The sequence below is a fragment of the Stegodyphus dumicola genome, chromosome 2 (assembly GCF_044657685.1).
Source record: "Stegodyphus dumicola isolate Sdum_Otavi_A_Nest chromosome 2, ASM4465768v1".
NCBI classification, from domain to species: Eukaryota; Metazoa; Arthropoda; class Arachnida; order Araneae; family Eresidae; genus Stegodyphus; species Stegodyphus dumicola.
In genome coordinates this window covers 187964307-187980468 of record NC_140769.1, presented here as the reverse complement: position 1 = coordinate 187980468, position 16162 = coordinate 187964307, and the positions used below count along the sequence as shown (strand labels likewise).

Genomic DNA, 16162 nt, shown 5'->3' with positions numbered 1-16162 from the left:
TTAGAAATCCTCACATACTGTCTGATTTTTCCTTAATTTAATTTATACCTATTACGTAACCACGGCTGTGTTTAGTCACACATTTATGACGGGTAGAGGGGGAGGGGAGTGTATGGGTTCGTCGAAAGAATCTGGCTTAAGTGTTAAAAATAAAATTAGCGCGATACGAAAAATTAAAAGGTACGTGTGGAGGGGATTCCCATCAGCGGCGAGGGGCTAGTGATTTGTTATGTTTTGCTTGTGCCACCCGGGCACTAAATCAGAAATGTTTTATGAAGCGAAGTGCGTGATTAAGTTGCAGGAGGCTTCTTACGAGCCAGTCATTAAGCATGCCTCTGAAAGCAAATTTTTCATTTCGTTATTTGTAACTTACTTTAGGAGAATGGGTGTTATGTTAAACGTCTGCGTCAAATCTTATGAGATGTAATCTGTTTGCACTGTGACACGTTTTATTGTTGAAAGTTGCCTAAAACATTGTAAGAATGCCTTTCATATCTAATAACATCATAAAAAGGACTACCTTTTAAAATTTGGAAAATTTAATTACATAAACAATAATCTAAATTTAATATCATTTCACATTATAAATTTAGTAGGTTTAAGCGAAATAAAATTGTCCTGAAGTTATTACTTTCCTTAAATTTAAATGAGTTAATTAAATTAAAATTAGAGAATACATAATGCGAACTTGAATATAGTCCATCTGTCTTGTGTAAAAAATCTTTCCGTGATGAAATTTTCCGAGATCGCAATACCATGAAATTTCAGTTATCCGTCAAGCTAAGAATAGTATGATCCTGCTAGTAGAAACCATTTCATCCTTTACTAGATATGGACGGTCTATATTGAGAGTCATTTTTTAGCATAATACGTTGATTAGCACGAATAAAAAGCGCGATTTTAATTGAAAACTGGTTACATTATAGGTCTCCAATTTCATAGAATTAATAAAGCAACAACTGTGTGTTTGGCGTAGATTTAATCGAAACCTCAATCGATTTCGCGGGCAAACAGTGTTGGTTCCTCTTCATCAGGAGCAAAGAAATCTGCAAGACTGGCAGAATAGGCAAGCGAAAAATACATAAAATGAGCTAGATAAATAACACATAGAATGAGCTAGATAGATAGATAAGTTAAATGGTTATATAAGAATCCTTTTTGTTAGGACGACAACCTCAGCTGTTAGAACTGTTTGAGACATCCAACCTCAGCTGTTAGGACGTGTTTTATAGTGCTCCTGTGTTAGTCTTTTCGGATTGTGAAATGAACAGGGACTCGTCCCTTCCCCCGCTTCTGAAGAACAGAAGCGTGGACCGCACCATGCTTCTACAACCTAATGCTTATTCGGACTTCGATAGTTTTTCGGACTTGGTTTAAGTTACTAATACTTTTGGTGAGACTTATAGAGACTTATTTTAAAACGTTTCATACGGTCCCTCGAATTTAGTGGTCCTTTTTGGTTTGAGAGACAAGCTGCAAATAGATTTAGAGACTTGGAATAAAAATTTCAACAGTTTAAAGAATCCGAAGTGAAAGGCCTTGTGTTCTAATCTCTACAATAGTTCCTGCTACCAGAAGTAAAGAATTCTCGACCACGTGTAAGGAAAGTTCGAACTTCTTGGTGCCGATAAATAATACAAATAATTGTGTATATCTTGCTTTGATCCCAGTCTTGCAGATTTGTTTGCTCCTGATGAAGAGGTACCTGTACCTGTGTGCACTCGAAATCGATTAAGATCTTGACTAAATCCAAGGCAAACACAAAGTTTTTGAATTAATACACAATAACACGCCGAATAAATATTAATTCAGAAGTCAAACAACAAAAATCAGCGTTATACCCACAAAACTTTCACAGGACTAGTTTCGATGGTTTTACCGAACCATCATCTTCAGCTGCAAAACCGCAAATGAACAAGATAGGAAATAATGATTAGATAAGATAAGAAAGCCTGGACAAGAATAAGCAAGTGGCGCCATCTGTTGGCGAAACCAGAAGTAAAACATAATTTCTCTAAAAGCCGAAGGCAAATTTGGATTGGAATTAGGATCGTTAACTAGAACAGAAAGATTTTTATGAATGTGAAATGCCTCTAGAAAATCCAGTTCTCCAATGGAAGATGTTTTTTGAATAATTTTGGCAGCAGAAAAATTGAAAGTGTGATTTTCGGACCAACAATGTTGAGCAACAGAAGACTTCTGTGTTTCCTTTTTTCTAACATATGCCTCATGTTCTTTGACGCGAAATTTTAAGGCTCTCTTAGTTTGTCCAATGTAAATTAAACCACACTGGCAAGGAATCCTATAAATACCCCAGGAATTCATATCCGGAATGGGGTCCTTGAGTAGAAGTTGGAATTTTATTGATGGGAGAATAAACAACCCGAAAGTTAAATTTCTGAAAAATATGTGCAACTTTATAGCTAATTGATGGAAAGAAGGGAATGACAACAGGATTTTTATAATCTCCTAAAATAAGAGTGTGGCTTTTAGTGTGTTGAGATGAGAATTTTTTAACTGCTTGATTAATAATGTTGGGTGAAAAGCCCCTGTCAATAGCTATTGCTTTTAAATAATTTAGTTCTTCATCAAGGGCTAGTTTGGAGGAGCAAACTTGAAGAGCACGGAAAACATAGGAATAAAATGAAGCTAACTTTTGTTTAGTCGGATGACATGATTTAAAGTGTGGTGGAAGGCAAACCGATGAAGGTTTACGGTAAACCGTAGTACTGAAGTTGGATGTGTTACGTGTGACCAGAATGTCGAGAAACGGAAGAGAATTGCAAGTCTAAAGTTCAAAAGTGAACTGAATAGCAGGATCAATTGAATTCATTGTTGAAAGAAATTTATTTAAATCAGCTTTATTACCTTCAAACAGAGTAAAAGTATCGTCTCGTCTACGTAGAGGAACCATGCCGGGAAGTTTAAAGTTTCAAACAATTTTGATTCATAATAATGCATGTAGATATCAGCCAGGATGGGACTGAGGGGGCTTCCCATGGCTAATCCCTCAGTTTGCTTGTAATATTTATTTTGGAAAACAAAATGTGTTTGTTTCAAACAGAGTTGAGTGAGAGAAATTAGCTCATCAATTTCGATGCAAGAGAAATGAAATTCGCGAAGTCTGGTTTCTAGACATCTTAATGCACCCTCCACTGGGACATTGGTGAATAATGATTTTACATCAAAAGAAACCATGAGTAAATTACTAGGAGAAATGTTTTTAACCTTTTTTACAAACTCTATTGAATTTTTTATGGTGTAAATGTTATTGTCTAATAGAGTGGAAAATCTAGAAACTAAATATTTAGCTAAAGGATACGAGGCAGTACCTAAATTTGATACAATAGGGCGGAAAGGAATAGCACTTTTATGAATTTTGGGAAGAGCATATAATCTGGCACAATTCGCAACAGATGGGATAAGCGAATGTTTTAAGTTGCTTGAAATGATTTGCGAAGATTTGATCGCAGTTTTTATTTTGGATAAGTCCGAAGGTGAAGGATCTTTAGGGATCGGATTATATGGTCCTTCGTTTAAGAGTTTAGTGACACACTTTAATTAGTAATACACTTTAGTAATACACTTTAAATACACTTAGTTAGTAATACACTTTAAATCATGTCATCCGACTAAACAAAAGTTAGCTTCATTTTATTCCTATGTTTTCCGTGCTCTTCAAGTTTGCTCCTCCAAACTAGCCCTTGATGAAGAACTAAATTATTTAAAAGCAATAGCTATTGACAGGGGCTTTTCACCCAACATTATTAATCAAGCAGTTAAAAAATTCTCATCTCAACACACTAAAAGCCACACTCTTATTTTAGGAGATTATAAAAATCCTGTTGTCATTCCCTTCTTTCCATCAATTAGCTATAAAGTTGCACATATTTTGCAGAAATTTAACTTTCGGGTTGTTTATTCTCCCATCAATAAAATTCCAACTTCTATACTCAAGGACCCCATTCCGGATATGAATTCCTAGGGTATTTATAGGATTCCTTGCCAGTGTGGTTTAATTTACATTGGACAAACTAAGAGAGCCTTAAAATTTCGCGTCAAAGAACATGAGGCATATGTTAGAAAAAAGGAAACACAGAAGTCTTCTGTTGCTCAACATTGTTGGTCCGAAAATCACACTTTCAATTTTTCTGCTGCCAAAATTATTCAAAAAACATCTTCCATTGGAGAACTGGATTTTCTAGAGGCATTTCACATTCATAAAAATCTTTCTGTTCTAGTTAACGATCCTAATTCCAATCCAAATTTGCCTTCGGCTTTTAGAGAAATTATGTTTTAGTTCTGGTTTCGCCAACAGATGGCGCCACTTGCTTATTCTTGTCCAGGCTTTCTTATCTTATCTAATCATTATTTCCTATCTTGTTCATTTGCGGTTTTGCAGCTGAAGATGATGGTTCGGTAAAACCATCGAAACTAGTCCTGTGAAAGTTTTGTGGGTATAACGCTGATTTTTGTTGTTTGACTTCTGAATTAACAAAGTTGTTGCTTTGCTAATTTTATATTTTACTTTGGCGTGTTTCTATTCTTTGAGGTTTTTAGATTATTTACTGTTATGTACGGTAAAATATAGTGTCTAAAGTTAATCCAAATCAGCCTTAGCATCAATGCCATAAATATCAAATAACTTTTATCTTCCTATGTTGCTTCAATTTTCCACTTAAATAGGATACTATACTTTTTACATGTTATAATATTCAGGGGGTATATATAAAATGCTCTATGCATTCCTATGCAATAAGACAATTTCCTGTCATTTCGGTTTTTATATAATTATTAGTAATTATGTAACAAATAAGCGAACGCATGAAACTCGCTGGAATTGCATGAAATTACATGGAAATGACTGGAAAAAGGAATGAATTACATGGAAACGATGATGGGAGAATTAAATAGTAAAGAATAAATCCAAATTTAAAATTAAAAATGCGTTCTGAGACTTAGCGATAAGACTAAACGAAATTGAATAATAATAATAACGAAAAAATCTGAAAGGTTACAGATTTTAACGGTCACCCAAAAAGGTATGCTAAAGTTTCTTAGGCCCTCACTAAGCTCGCAGTCTAGCATTCTGCTCTTGCACTCACTCCTGCTACCTTTTTTTTTTTTTTTTTTTTAAATTTTTTTGTTTTAATTTTTCTTCTTTTAGCATCTTAGCTCTCTTAAGCTCTTTACACTTACGTCACATAAGTTCAACAACAAAACCACAAACGTTTTAAAAGCTGCATAGCAGCATATGTTTAGAACTCCCGATTAATATGTTAACATTATTTTTAAATATCACACTCTTCGCACTTACTCCACATAAAATTCAAGAACGAAATCACAAAATATTTAAAAACAAAGTAATTTCAGAATTCCCCATATACCATACATATTTTTGCATATCCCTTGATTACTTTTTTTAAAACTAGCCATCATAAAAAAGAAAAAAGTATATAATGATTTTAACGGGACCGCAGCTAGTGTAATTTCCTAAAAATATTGAATATTTCTAGTTAGACATGGTTTTAATATATCTATATTTAAATCAGTCACACTAAAAATTAAAAAAATATTAAGAACTGCGTTTATTGCTTTTAAATCGCTTATTTTATTACTCAGTAACATTACAAATTAAATTTGAAAGTATGTTAGGCTTTATTGAACGGCTGCATGCTGGAGCGTGGAAGCTAAACGTGTTTTATTTTGCGAAACCGTTGTACAATTGATTGAACAAAGACATAAGTAACATGGTACAAAAAATAGGAAGACCCAAACGTAGGCATTTCGGACGTCAACATAAATGAGTTTACAGACAGAAAAATTATTCTGATTTTTTAAATGTATCTTTAAAATCCATATAGCGCTGTAAAGTTTTAGTTATAATGTTTTTTCCATACGTAATTCTTATGCAGTTCATAACTTTTTTATAAACTGGCAACAGTTATGAACATGATAGGTAATTTTTACGTTTACATTATTTTTGTGAAAGAAAGATAATAAATCTTAATTAACCCTTTTTTGTGAAATAGAATAAGAACAATGGTAATTAGAAATTATTATTTTTTAATATATTTTTAACGAAAATACAGAATTTCCTTATTATATATAAGGCACAAGTTGACGGTAAACACTTGCCAATTCAAATCATTCATTGTCCTCTACGTCCATTTTATATCGTAGTCAATAGCTGGGTCTTCTTAAATCAGCAAAGTAAAACGTTATGCATAAGAGGTTCTAGATTTCACTTGTTGCATTCAGTTAAGCTGCAGAACGACATGCAAAGTTAATTTAGGATACCATAACTGTTGACTACATTGTAAAATGAACTTCTGAGGACAGAAACAATTTGAATTAGCGATTATGGCTTAACATTAATTTTGCATATGGTATTCCGATACTAATTTTGCATGGAACGGAATGATAAAGGGGAAATAAGAAGGTTATTTCCTTACCAGTTGATTCTGGTAAGCCGTAACAGCTGTGAAAACAGTTTCCGGGAAAATATATGTCCGGAATCTTTCTTGCTCCAAGTCGGAGATGATGGGAGAGTTGTGACTATCTTGTCTTAGACGGACAAGATGGATTCGAGGTTGATATTTGTGCATGGAATTCAGGACAATCTAAAGGAAGAAACGTGGAGAATATTAATTCGAAGTATAATTGTTAAATGCGTAACTTTTATTCATTTTTATAACGTGTAGAGTAGTTATTTTATATTAGTTAGCTTTGCTGTTTTTACCGTTTTCCATTTTCCTGCCAGAATGCTAATTTCTAATTCGCTCGTATTCAAATGAGGGAGAAAAGAGATAACATTTAAAGAAAGGTTTTTAGGTGGTAGAATCAGAGCGTGTTCCGCCTGTTGAAAGTTACGGCTGTTACATGATTCTCTTGAGAACAGTTTATCTGCGGCGTTGCACTAATCTCGCCGTTAGGCTTATCACGCCGGCATTAGTATTTTGAGCCAACTTGCGCGTGTTCAGTCTGTGTAGCCTTTTAACTAACTTACGATTAACTTAGTATTAAATTTATCTTCATTTTTTATTTACGCCGCAAATGCTGGCTGATTCTACAAGCACAAGACGTGCCTTGTGTTAACTAATCTGAGTTAAATGAAAGGGTCCTTTAAACCCTTCAAATTCTAGTAATTTCCAATACACAGCGACAAGTCGCTTAAGACTTAGCTAGCGTTCTCGTAATTTATGTTACTAAAGTAAACTAGACTCTAAAACTTTTTTTTTTTCCTTTTTCGCCCCAAAATTTAGGTCAAATCTTATGAACCTTTGTGTTCTTAATAAATCTGTATGTTTCCTAAGCATATGCATTAAAGATTATTTTATATGAACATAATTATTTTGAATAGCTTCATGTCTTTATCATTTCGCATCATAATTCCTTAATTTTACGTCCGTAGGGCGTTGTAAAACTTAAAAACCCTTTTGTTGTAGAATATATTAATAGGTTTATACTTAGGATTAAACTGTGAAAGATTTTTACTTCATTTCACGTAGTACCCATTTCTATATTTGCTATACACCTTTGTATACGAAATACACCTTTGTGGAACCCAATGCATTATTTAAAATAACCATGTATTTCTTTACACTATTCTTTTAAAACAAACGCAATACATACCTGTAAAAACACTATGCATGTTTATTAACGTTTATTTGCATTTCGAAGTTTTAAATTAAATCAGAATGATACCATTTTGGTAGATAAAAGAGAATATGTATAATCTTTGTATGAAAATCTTCAGAAAATACTGAAAGCTATAACTGCTTACATGTCCTTGTTTGTCCATCTCGTTATTTGTCAACTTGACCTTTTCGAAGGAGACCACTTGTTTCCGTAACTGGTCTGCACTAAACGGTGAGTCCGGGTGAGTATAAAGTCGGGCAGGCGAAGGTGGGTCTGCTTTACCAGCTACCAGCCACGAAGATCTGTGATAAGCATATCGATATCGCTTTTGGTCTACTGGTACTATGTCCAATAGAACAGCGTACTTAGCAGAAGACACGCTTGTATCGATGCCGGTGAAGGATATTCTCAGAGTTGGAAACATTCGTCTGCAAAATGAAAAGATCTGATTAACATTATGATAGCTGCATTTATGACTTCATGATATAGAGACATGCCAGTCTAATATGTAAAATTAGACATCTAAGCAACTTCAGTTTAGCATAAACATTTACGTAAAACTATTTCGAAAATAAATAATAATATAAAACGTTTCTTTAATTTTACATTTTTCATACTATTTTAATCTCCCTGATGATCGGAAGTTTGTTAACAGTATGTCTCATTTTGTTTTTATATTTTTAAAATGTATTTTCCTGTTCCGGAAATACATTGGTGTCCTATATTATTTTTACGTGCACCAAATTAATGATATTTCATGAATGTGACCAACTGATCGCATTTACTTATGTAAATACTAACCTCTACATTATCTCACATTATTTGATCAATCTGTTTCTGAAATGCAGATAAATAAATGCTATTGTAGAGACATTAGATTATTTTGAAGCAGAAGACATGAAAAATGAGCAGTGCCCTCTCCGGGACTCGAACTTCGGATCTCTCGAACACGCGTCGAGTGTGCTGGCCATTACACCACAAAGGCATGCTAAGAAGACGGGAGAAACAGCTTATAAGGTTTTATCCCGAATACGCTTTGGGAGTGCTTCCAGTTACACCACGAAAGCATGTGAAAAGCAGGGAGAATATACCTTATCCTATCATAAAATGGTGTGGCAAGTTTTCTTTATAAAATACGTTTCCTGTTGCAGCTCAGGGGATTATCTTCGTACTAATCATGTCAAAAGAATGAGCTGTGATTTTGAGGTATCATCTTAGAGAGTCTTTGAAGTGAAGAGCTCTCGGCTGTTCATAGCAAGGCAAACAATTATGGAAGTGACAAGATAATTAAATTTTCAAAACAGATAGTTTCTGGTTTTCTGGAAACAATTCAAAGACTGTCAAATTTTTGCCGGGATGCCGAGACAAGATCGTATAAACTAAACAAGCTCTTCTCAAAATCAGGTTCCGTCCGACACAGCCGATCTCAAAAAGAACGTGGCTGACAGATAGCTGAATTTATAGCCGCTACTAGAATATTTAAATCGCGAAAAAGTGTGTATGAGATGTGCCTTTATGCTAAATAACCAATGATTTGTGTTTCGCTGAGTTTATAACAAAGGAAGGGGGGGCAGAAACCCACCTGAACTGGAAGCTGAAAACCTTAGAACTGCAGTTCCACAATAATGGATCTAAGTCCACGTCACTGGAAAGACCGTTGAATACTGATAGCTCGATGCGGGTTCGAACTCAGGAGAGCAGATTGGTTACGTGGTTGGTTTTCGTTGTTTTTCCCATGCGTAGCGTTAATACGAGTCACTTTCTCTTGATAAGTCTTTCACGAAAGTATCTCTTCTCTTTAGCCAAATAGCTTTAGTATTTTTTTGCCATAATTAAATAAGCTAACATAACCGAGGCTCAGTTTAACATCCTAACGAAGATAGGAATATTTCATGTTCCTGGAACCTTCGATATATAATCAAGTTTAGAATCATATGTTAAATTGAGCCTTGGTTAAGTTAGAGTATTTGGTAAAAGGAATATTTTATATTTCCCGAATGTGACTACAAGATCCAGATGTTATTTTAAAAGGGCGGAATGAAGATTACTGGGATCACTTTTCCCTGCACTTGTTCAACACAGCATCCTGCATCTTGTAAAAATATATCTAGAACCATATTTAAGGCTTTTTAAAAGTATATTTTGACTTGACTTTCTTTTAATAGATGATAACGCGCCTCAATATGGAAGAAATTTAGTTCGGGAATTTTTTTTTTAAACCGAAGATAATGAGTGAATAAAGTTAACGAGTTAAACTTTTTTATTTCTGTACCATACAGAACTTACGGAACATCGTCGTAAAAAGTATAAAATAGCGAAACTTATGGTGGTTACAGCGCTTTATTCAGACATAACTGTTACTTTGTACGTAAAGTAAGAACTTTTTAAGCATTTTATTTGGTATTAAATATATAAATAAATATAAGAAATAATTACTTACTGATAAGATGATTAGAATGAAAGGAAAATCGACCTTTGCAATGGTATTAAATATTTAATAACATTCTTATAGGAAGAAAAAAAATGATCATAAAAAAGTATTATGTATTCAAAACGAATTAAAATTCAGGATCATAATAAATAAGATTATAAAAAAAATAACATCGTTAGTTATCTCTACTAAAATCAAATAATATAGCAAACGTATTTTTCAGTTTTTTAAAATTCTCGTTCTATAAACTGAGTGAAATTGTTTTGTTATTAGTCCAAAAAAGGGGCTTTGTCCTTGAAGGACCATTGTTTTCGTTTTGCGATTTTGCATTGGTTCACTATAAATGTTCGTTTCACTTTTCAAACTGTTGCCACCATATGTTAGAGTCCTGTATTGTATTTGAAGAAATGAAATAATAAAAAATCTGCATAAATGTATATATATTTCTCGCACTGTGATAAAACAAAGGTACATAGAGCCATCGAATTTTGAATGACGTAAATCTACAGCGAATATGGGCATATGGAAGCCCAAATTTGGAATTTGTTTTATTATTGATTTCATATTTTGTAAATCTTTAACGCATTTTTTGATTAACAAACTCAAGGATTTCAAAGCGAGCAATGGCAACGTTGTACAAAAAAAAAAAAAAAAAAAAAAAAAAAAAAAAAAAAAAACCCCTCCAGCGCGAGTCTCTGTATCGGAAATTCTAAAGATATGCTCAATTTAAAACTATTTGCGATATTGCTCTTGAAGTGAATTTTATGGTTTAAGTGCGAAGAACGTGATATTTAATAAATAAAAATAACAGACAAAATGTTAAAAAAAAACCTGTCCCTTTGGACGTAATTTAAAATCTGAAACCTTTCAGATTTTAATTTCTTTTTTTCTTCTACTTTTTTAATTCAAAAGCTGTTCATGCGGAAAAATTAAGCTTAGTAGATAACTGAATTTTTAAATTTTATTATGCTTATTCATTATTTCACTTAAATTCTTAATGAATTTTTAAATATTTAATATGTCTATTATTTTATTTAGTTGCACATTTTTGATATTTTATGAATTAAGTTGTATGCTTGGAAAAGGCGAGAGAAGTATTATTTTCCGAGTGCTCATTTTAAACTGTAATTGAGCATTTTTTAGAAATATTCAAACAGGTCTGTTTTCATAGAGAAGTGTGTATCTTCACTAATAGAAGTTTTAAATTACGCCACGTATTTATTAATTACTATAAAATCCTACTGCTCTGTTTTATGTTGTCGATATTACCTTCGAAAACTGTTGAATCGTATTTGTATTTAACCTAAACATCAGTGACATTTCACGTTTTTATAAAATTACAATACTCCTTTTGGTGTGTATGTGAAAAATAAAACAATAATATTAAAATTCACGTATCCTTTTTTAAGGCTATACTACTGTAGTTACTTCGCGAAATTTAGATAAATAAGGCTGCTATATGCTGAAACAATTTTAAAAAAAAGAGAGAGAGAAACGAAAAGATTGTATTTTATATTTCTGTTTCTGGGCATATTTTTTTTTGCTCGAAAACACGTTTCTCGGATCAGCATGTGCGCTATCAGGCTAAAAGGAAGGCCGTGGGGGGTGGAGTCAGAGAGAAATAAAATATCTCTTCCATTTCCGCATGCACCTTATCTGGCAACAGGAATCTCCATCGCCGCCGTTTTTGGAATATTTTCTTCCGTGGCTAAAAATCACGTGATACTTTTCGGCCAGATCGTGGAGTTTCAGACGATATAAAATAAAACTACGCTTTATGTTTTGAGCGGAAGTGACGTAAAATTCTTTTTCACTGATAGAATAGTCTGGACAAATGAAATCTTCAAAACCTTATATTCAAATCACATTCAGTTCGAAGATAAGCTGCAGATACACGTTCCACAAAATCAAATCATTTTCATTACTTTAAATATTTCTTGTTTTTCAAACAGTTATTACTTTATCAAAATTTCCTAACCCCATTTAAATAATTTTATGAAATTTTAAATGCAAAGATATAATAGATATTTAGCAATACAAAGGAAATAAATTAATAAGATACCCTAATTAAGACACAATAATTAAGACACAATAACAATAATAATTCATTTCCTATCTTGTTCATTTGCGGTTTTGCAGCTGAAGATAATGGTTCGGTAAAACCATCGAAACTAGTCCTGTGAAAATTTTGTAAATTAACGCTGATTTTTGTTGTTTGACTTCTGAATTAAGATACCCTAAGTAAATAAGACTAAAATTCGACAATAAACTTTATAATTTAGTTGCTACTAAAATATTAGCAAAAGTATTTAAAATACTGTCCGAAGGTGAATTAATTCCATCTGATTTTTATCTAGTATTTCAAAAGCTCATTTAACTTCCAAACGTGGATTGTAATAAATTTTAGTTTAAAACCAACGAAATAAATCTATCAAACGAACTTTATGAATCCGTAATATTATTTTAGCAGAGCACTATTTAATCTATCAATGCACTATTTAATGTAACATACAAAGCATAAATAAATTAAGATTATCATTTTAGAACAGCATTCATAACTTCAGTCAGAAAGTCTTCAAATTAAGGAGGGTCTTAAGGTATTATTTCTCATAGTACATTCAGTACATTAAACTCTTGTAGTTCGTTTTAGCTGATGAACAAAATGACGGTATATAATAGTTTGCGTGTTTTCCACCGAATGTATTGGCAAAAAAAGCCAATTCCGTTTCAAAATCTTAGAAAGTCTTCCAGGAAAGCATTTCTCATCTTAGAGATGGCTTCTGAATGAATTTCCATATTTCACTGATCCAACTGACCTAAGAATCCTTACCATTCTCTGTAACAGATCTGAAAAGTTAATCCCATAAGCATTTCGGAGCCTATATCTTATAATAGCCTGTTGCTTCATAATAATTGCAGTTCAATCATTGTTTAATCTTTAGAAAAATATTAAAAGTTTCTGAGCGGTTTTTCAAACTATTTTGCATCTTTAGCTGATTAACAGTTAGCTATAACTAGTTTTTATACCTGACAAGTAACCGGCTATTCAGATTTCACATTCATAACACCTCAATCAAAATACAGAAAAAATACCCTTACTAATTTTTTTTTTTCGCATGCTACCAGAAAAAGCACTTTTGGAATATATAATTGGTTTCTTATCTCAGAACTATATTCATTCAGAAGTCAATGAATTCAGAAGTCTCCTGAATTAGTATTTGTTCGGCGTGTTATCGTGTCTTAATTATATTCATATTCAGCGTTTTCTGGACTCTTAACTGAAAGTCTTATATTGTCTAAAAACCTGTGAAGAAGACAAAGTGGCTTCAGCAGAGTATTATAACTCAGTATTACAAAGCGATTCGACAACGTTTTATTAAAGGAAAATCTGATATTCGTATTGATATTTTTTTTTACATTTTTAGCGAGAATCTTTGAATAAAATTTCAAATAACTTGAGGTAAAATAGCACTTATACTGCAGTCAGTTTCTATTATAGACCCTTTCTTTAACGTATCTCTTCTAAATCACAATAACAGCAAAGAGGGTAAATATTTTGTTCGCACTGTATTTGAAATAAAGGACCCTAAAATTCAAATTTTGTATGAACGATCTTATTATTTTTATTATTGTTATCTGTCAAGAACTATGAAAAAAAGTATTTCGTCATAACGGTGCATCATAACGGCCCAGATATAAAATTCCAGAATAAATGTAGTATGGGCTGCACGGCCAGTGCCTTCTTCCCCTTCCTTTCGAATCGCAGAAATACATAATTTAGCAAATTTATTGTTACTCATGAGCCTGTTGGCATAAGTAAGGGCTTACAAATACTATAAGGATGAAGGAGCCTATCATTCTTTTAACGATGGTCGTGATAAAACAAGGATTATTGAGTGTACATGTAGACAAGCATTTTTATAACAGTACCTTGCATAAAGGTGCCACTCGCCAATATTTTCATGAATATCGGCATTCGAAATGAATTGAACAATTATTACTAAGATGCAAGCATCTTTATGCCTGGGCACCATGGTAAAACTAGTGTTTTTTAATTCTTGCTTTTTTCCGGATTTACTTTTTAGTTTCTGTGATTTCATTCCTTTCGGCATGTTTGCTGAATTAACAAAACGAAAACTAAAACTCTATGTATAATGATCCTCTACTTAGCCATGTAGAGTCGTTAGGTTATTTTGAAGTAGGAGATATGAAAAAATGAGTGATGCCCTCGCCGGGACTCCAGTTTTGGACCTCTCGAATACGCGCCGATTGTGCTACCGTTACACCACGAAGGCATGCAGAAAGGAAGAAACAAATAACTTATGTACTCCCACTTTCAAAGGGCGACTGCGGATTAGGGGACCCATTTGCCAAATCCTGCTAGTAAAGAATCATCATCTACCACCTTTTCAGTTTGGGCGCCACTGTAGAATCATTAGGCTATTTTGAGAATTAGGAAACACGAAAAATGAGCAATGGTACTCAAACCTGAACCTCTCAAATACGCGCCGTGTGTGCTAACCGTTAAATCAAGAAGGCATGCTGTAAAGCGGGAGAAAATACCTTATAAAGATATTGGCATCGTACTCAGAGCTGCTTAATTCAAATTAAACATTACTATTTATCATCTTTATGGAACGGCATAGCATACAAAATGTTGCTCTCGTATGGATACCGGCACCATTATGCCAAGATAACATTACGCATTTTTTTTTCTAAAATAATAATGATATATATTTTAAGCTTGTAACATATTACAATAGCATATTAAATAAACCAGAGAATAAAATTCTTCATATTTCACATAACCCTGAGAAAAAACAATATTACTATTTGTTCCCCGAACTTAACAATGTCTTATGTGGGCGGATTCCTGTGGTCTTCCGAAGGAAAAACTTTGTGTAAAGGGAATCGTGTCATTATTGAATGTTGCATAGAAACAAAGCCATTTACATTAGGATCTGCAAAGCCTTTGTTATTTTGAATAAGAATGAGCAAATTCGCTTCCTTCGCGGTGGATGATGATACTCTTCGAAAACCAATTACAAAAGATTATTTTATTTCGAGAGAATATAAGTCCGAGTCTTATAACGTCCTTAGAGGCAGACAATATAACTGGGCGTGTTTAATGCTGAAGTCTGACTTTCACATTTGACCTCCGTATTATATTATAGATGAAAGACCAGCTCTCCTCGTCTGATTAAAGACGAGAAATCTGACCTCCGCATTTGATAGTTTCTATCATACTTAAATTAGGTTGGGAAAATATCCATCTGTGGATGATGGAGCGGTCGAAGTTTTTCTGTCAAGGGTTCTGTTCTGTTCTGAACACGTAGGTGGAAATGTAGTAAGTGCGTATAGTCGAATAGGATGTCGATGGGCAATTCAGTTGTGTGAGGATTACTGTACTAAATATGTGAACTTCTTGCATTTCTTTTTAGATACAGTTGATAAGGAGCTTTTTAGATACAGTAAATGTAGCTGATCTGTATTTTATGTTAATGAATGAAATGCTGATCATTTGCCAGTTGTCAACTGATCATTTGCCAGTTGTCAACTGATCATTTGCCAGTTGACAAAAGCGAATAGTTGCTCTGAATTGTAATTGATAATTTATATCGCAGATATCATTGTATTCTCTGAAGGATGTGAGATTCTCTGAAAGGTTTTTTATGCGTTTTGTGAGAAATCATGAATTAAGAGAAAAAAACTAATACAATTAAATTACCCATAATAGAATTAAATCCCATTTTTATTCAAACTGGTTCGCTGAATTCAACTTTTAAAGTTGTCTTTTAGTTTTTAAATTTACGCAAAAGGAAGTATAAATTTTTCGAAAGACACTCAAATTCTCGTGCTGGTTAAAAACTGATTTTTACTTCCTTGTACGAAGTAAAGAAAGTAATTTAATCCCGAAAAATTTCGGGTATCATATTTCAACGGAAATATCCATTTTGAAGGTTGCCGAATCCAATTGGACGATTTTTGTTTCGTGACGTCTGTACGTACGCACAGAGTAAGAGACCCTTTTTTCCAAACGGATTGTAAAAGGGATTTAAAAGGATCCAAAAAACTGTTTCGTGATGTCTG

At 33.2% G+C, this 16162-nt stretch overlaps 2 protein-coding genes across 3 annotated transcripts in view; one reads left to right on the top strand and one right to left on the bottom strand.

Moving 5' to 3' along the window:
* Positions 1-16162, bottom strand: part of LOC118197723 (T-box transcription factor TBX20-like) — a 90523-nt gene that overhangs the window by 23643 nt on the left and 50718 nt on the right. Inside the window, exons 4-5 of the mRNA XM_035369258.2 lie at positions 7787-8069; positions 6456-6623 (exon numbers count right to left, since the gene is read on the bottom strand). Coding sequence (XP_035225149.1) covers positions 6456-6623; positions 7787-8069 — 451 coding nt within the window. The remainder of the gene's footprint in view (positions 1-6455; positions 6624-7786; positions 8070-16162) is intronic.
* LOC146998682 (uncharacterized) overlaps positions 1-16162 on the top strand; it is a 146829-nt gene that overhangs the window by 83330 nt on the left and 47337 nt on the right. The gene's annotated exons all lie outside the window — the stretch shown is intronic.